Source organism: Arvicola amphibius, chromosome 8 (assembly GCF_903992535.2).
Source record: "Arvicola amphibius chromosome 8, mArvAmp1.2, whole genome shotgun sequence".
Lineage (NCBI taxonomy): Eukaryota > Metazoa > Chordata > Mammalia > Rodentia > Cricetidae > Arvicola > Arvicola amphibius.
In genome coordinates this window covers 72292021-72296716 of record NC_052054.1, presented here as the reverse complement: position 1 = coordinate 72296716, position 4696 = coordinate 72292021, and the positions used below count along the sequence as shown (strand labels likewise).

The following is a 4696-nucleotide window of genomic DNA, read 5'->3' as shown; positions in this document are numbered from 1 at the left end:
ATCACAAAATAAATCATCTAAAGAAAAAGAAATGTTCTGTAAGATGCAGCTGCTCTGTTTCACTCCTGGCTGCTCATCTCTTCCTGTTTTTTTAATCTTTAATTAATTAATTAATTAATTTGAAATTTGTATGTAGTTCACTAATCTCACTCCTTTTAGCTTATATATTTATCGTGGCTCTACTCACTCTTGATAATTTCTCCCATACTCGGGCCCCACCTCTGGACTCCATTAGAACCAAACATGAAGGAATAAGAGTCATGAATGGTGAGGTGGTGTATGTGAGGACCAGGAAAGAGAAGTAGAGAAAATGGAAGCTAAGTAAGACAAAAGGCATAGTTGATGCCTTATGCCCATCAAGTTTATTAAGAAGTACAACATCTTCTTCACTATTCACAGGGTAAAAATAGCAAAGGTCAGCAGAGAGGTAAGTCAGACAATGTTGGAAAAAAGAACACAGGATACAGCAGATACTGATAACCACAGCCCAGAGGGAAGAGTTCGGATCCCAGAAACTCCAACTTCATTTCTGAGGCACTGGATTCAGTTTCAGACCAGCCTTGTCATGTCTACTACTGGACAAGGACACAGGACCAAAGTTCCCTTTGTCCTTCCATTAGGGCCTCTGAGGACATCTTGGATCCTTCTCACTCCTCACAGTATTAGAGTGGCCATGTCTGTCTCCCACTATGGAGATGAAGGAGAATTATGGCAAATGAGGGGACCAAATGAATGGTGCAGTGTGGGGATGCATGTGCACAGAATTCAGGCATGGTGGCAGGTGGGAGTTAAGGTAGCAGCTGAATCATTCTAAGGGGCCTCCCACCATCCATGTTCTACTAGAGTTTAAATAAGATTGTTCAAATATTTGGAAAATTAAACCAATCAATTCCAGAAACCAGTGAAGTCCACTTTAGTTATCTCAGTGGTTATTTTTGTGATTTTATTTTATCATCTCTGACAGCGTTTCACTCCGTGGTAACCCTAGAGCCTGTTATCCTCCTGCTTCAGCCACTCAAGTACATGTGCAGTCACCCCCATGTAAAAGTTCATTTCTTTCAACTTTGCTAATGCATTTTTATGTGTATGGATGCATTGTCTATACATCATGTGCAACACGTGACAGGCATGCAGTGCTCCTAGAGGCTACAAGAGGGTGCCAAATTCCCTGGACCTGGAATTATTGAGGGTTATTAGCCACCATGTTGATACTGGGAAGCAAATACCATTTCTCTTCTAGAGCAGTCAGTGCTCTTAATCAGTGAGCTATCTCTCCAGCCCTGAGGTTTATTTCTTAAATACTTTAGAGGCCTTGTCAATTTGTTCATAATTCTTTTTTTAAAATTCAATGATTTTTCTGTTTTCTTTTTTGTTTTTACCTTCTTAAATTTTTATTGTTTTTTTTTTTTGTTTATTTGTTTGGGAGCACAGCTCACGTTCTTCATATCCACCTATGAGACACTGAGGCAGGAAATACTCCAATTTCAATCTCTCATGGCATAGCTTATGGTGGGAACCCATGAACTTGTCTCCCCAGGATCCCACACACTTCACTACTTCATGAGCTTGCATCTGGTCAGGTCTGGAGAGACCCAGTTCACGGCCCATGGATACATTGATGGTGATCTCTTCCTGCGCTACAAGGGGGACAGAAGGAGAGCAGAGGCTTTGAGGGCCAGGATCAAGGGACATGCAGGAGCTGAGACCTGGGCAAGAGAAACTGAGGGCCTTTGGAAGATGGAGGAGCAACTCAGGAGGATGCTGGCTGAGGTCACAGGCCAAGACAGGGGTAAGTAGACAGAGTGCAGTGCATACAGATTCAGTCCTGGTTCCTGAAGTCAGGGTGTGGGTACGGTGTAGCTAAACTCATTAAACACACCAGTGGTCCTTCCCTAAGAAGCACAAGAGCCCCACACTTTGGTGGATGACAGAATTCCCCTCCCCCATCTGCCCTGAATCCCACTGGGAACTGAGGTCCAGGGACAAGAAGATGACAGGTCCTTATCTGATGTGGACCAGGCCTTCACACCATCCAGGCAACCTTAGGCTGTGAACTTCAGAGAAATGGGAACATTGGAGGCTTCTGGCACCTGGGCTATGATGGACAGGAAGCCCTCACCTTTGACCAGAAGACTCTTACATGGACAATGGCTGTGCCATCCACCCAGCAGACAAAGACCTTCTGGGAGTCACACGCACCCAGAGCTGATCAAGCTAAGACTTTCTTGGAGGGCACATGTCCTGCTCAGCTCCAGAGACACCTGAATTCTTTGAGGATCTCTCAGATGGACACAGGTACGGACTATCACCAGGGTTGGTTCCCAGGACTCAGGGGAACATTCCTGTGACCAAGAGGCTCCTTCCCATGGGAGTCTGGGTTCTTACTGGTGTGTATAATCATGGCACAGTCTAAGGTGGTGCCTGGAAGTTTGGGGTGTGGGGTTTCCTCCAGAGTCATTGCTGGGTCCCTCAGATAGGAAAGGCAGGTTTCTCAGACGTTGCCTGGATCTCACACAAGGCCCTCACATGCAGAAGAAAGAGGCCTCTTCTTTCCAATAGTCTCCTTCTCGGGTGATCTGGAGGAGGGTAGAAAACTAGGTGGGAATGTCTAGATTCAGAACCACCCTTATGGGGAGCTAAAATAGAAGAAGACCCAAACCCAGAGCTTGGCTGCAGATTCTAGTGCAGTCTCCCCAAATGCTGTGATCTGATCAAGGCCACACTGTTGCTTACACTGTTGCTTTTGCAAAGGTCACGTAGCGGCTTAAAATCATTTGTATCTCCAGTTCTAGGGCATCCAATGCCCTCTGCTGATTTCCAAGGGCACTAGGTGTGCACATGGTACACATACATTTATGCAGGCCAAACATGAATGCACATAAAGTAAATGAACCTAAAATATTGAAATATTTTTTTATTTCTTTTTGGTTTTTTTTTTTTTAAAAGAGCCTACCCACCTCCTGCCTCCACCTTCTTAGTGCTATGATTATGGACTTGTCTGACCCGTTTGGAATCTGAAACATGAAATTTAAAGCTTTGGCTAAGTCAAATACACAAAGGTGCCCTGGGACTTCTGTGAAGGAAGGAAGACGTTGGTCATCAGTCTTGGGCAAACTCCAGGACCAAAGACTCACAACCACAGTCACTTGACTGTACTTAGAGAGTCCCTCACTTGTCCCCTAGAGATTGTTGAGCTGGCTTTGTCATAGAAAAGAGACTCATCTTACTCAAGTTGGATCTGTAGCCCCCATAACACTGAGCCTATGGTCTCTTGGTAACTGTTGTTCATCTATGCCCTGTAGTGTAAGGAGGAACTGCTAGCCCCTGACAGCACGAATACCATGTTCTCTCATCAACAGAGTGTAAATGAGGGATGAACCCTCAAGAGCATCACTGGAGCTAAGCCCCAGCTTCCCACAGTCCTATAGCCACTGGGAGCTGTGTCCTCTAGGGAGGAGAGGCTGAAGGCAAATATGAACAGGACAGTTCTTCTGGGCAACCCTCCATGTTGAAATAGAGAGATTGTAACCCACTAACTCACTTTATCTCCTCTCAGGTCCCCCAAAGTTAAAGGTGACCAGAAGGAGATACCCAGTGGGCAGGATTACCCTGACATGCAGGGCTTTTAATCTGTATCCTCCTATGGCCACCCTAACCTGGCTTCAAGATGAGAAGCCAACACAGCAGCAAACTTTTGGACCTGGGACCATCCAGCCAAGTGGGGATGGGACCTACCAGACCTGGCTGTCTATTTGGGTTCTTCTTGGGCAGGAATCACATTTCACCTGCAACCTGAGGAACCACAGCAAGAAAATTGAGGTCACTGATTTCTATGGTGAGAAAATGGGACAGCCATCCATCTAAGGGGATGGGAGGCAAGGTCAGGAAGTACCTGTGAAGTACAATCACTACAGCTTTCTTAGTGGCCTCCAGGACATCAAACCAAGACAATCTATGGGACCACCAGCTCTGCCTCTGCTTTGGTGGCTTCTGTTCTTTGTACCCTGTTACTATTTCTAGCCTGTGCCTAGAGCAGCAAGAACACACAGGACAGCAAGAAACCAGGTGAGCATCCCTGAAGGGTGTGGGAGAGGGTGGCAGGAATGGTAGGTAAATTGTACAGCTGGAAAGGCAGTCACATAAGCACCATTTTGTCCTACTGGTGAATGGAATGACCCAGCAGGGAGCCACCATCCAGGATCTGTTAACTTGCTCCACTGGTGGGAGGCAGCGCCCCCTGGTGGATGTACGGTGCTGTTTCCCATGTGTTCTTAGGTACACTATGAAACACAAGGTCTCCGGAGCAGGCTGGACATCCATGGCAAAGTCCAGATTGTGACCAACTACAAATGTTCCCATCTCTTCACCACATACATAGAAAACAAGCAGTCAAACAATACAGAGGGAGACCTGGCAGCCCAAGAGATGACTGAAAACCACTTTGCCAGATGATGATGTCTATCCCAATCATCATCTGGATCTGAACATGGAAACGTCCTCTCAGAGGTATTCATGAACCATCTGGGCAAGACAGTGTGTGTATACATAAATACAAACATTATAGGATTTTGAAGATATTTTCATCTCTAAGTTCTTTTCATGTCTGTATTAATAATCAAATAGTTCTTTAAAGATCCATTACAAGATTTCTGCCCTATCTTCTAAGTTGAACTACAATCCTCCTGCCTCCAGTCGG

General features: G+C 45.6%; 1 protein-coding gene across 1 annotated transcript; it reads left to right on the top strand.

Moving 5' to 3' along the window:
• Window positions 1–1560: 1560 nt before the first annotated feature.
• Window positions 1561–4452, top strand: LOC119821834 (MHC class I-like protein MILL1). The gene is given in 6 exon segments (XM_042055597.1): window positions 1561–1789; window positions 2020–2295; window positions 3557–3858; window positions 3860–3943; window positions 3946–3999; window positions 4276–4452. Coding segments are annotated over 6 exon segments (1122 nt in total).
• Window positions 4453–4696: the final 244 nt, after the last annotated feature.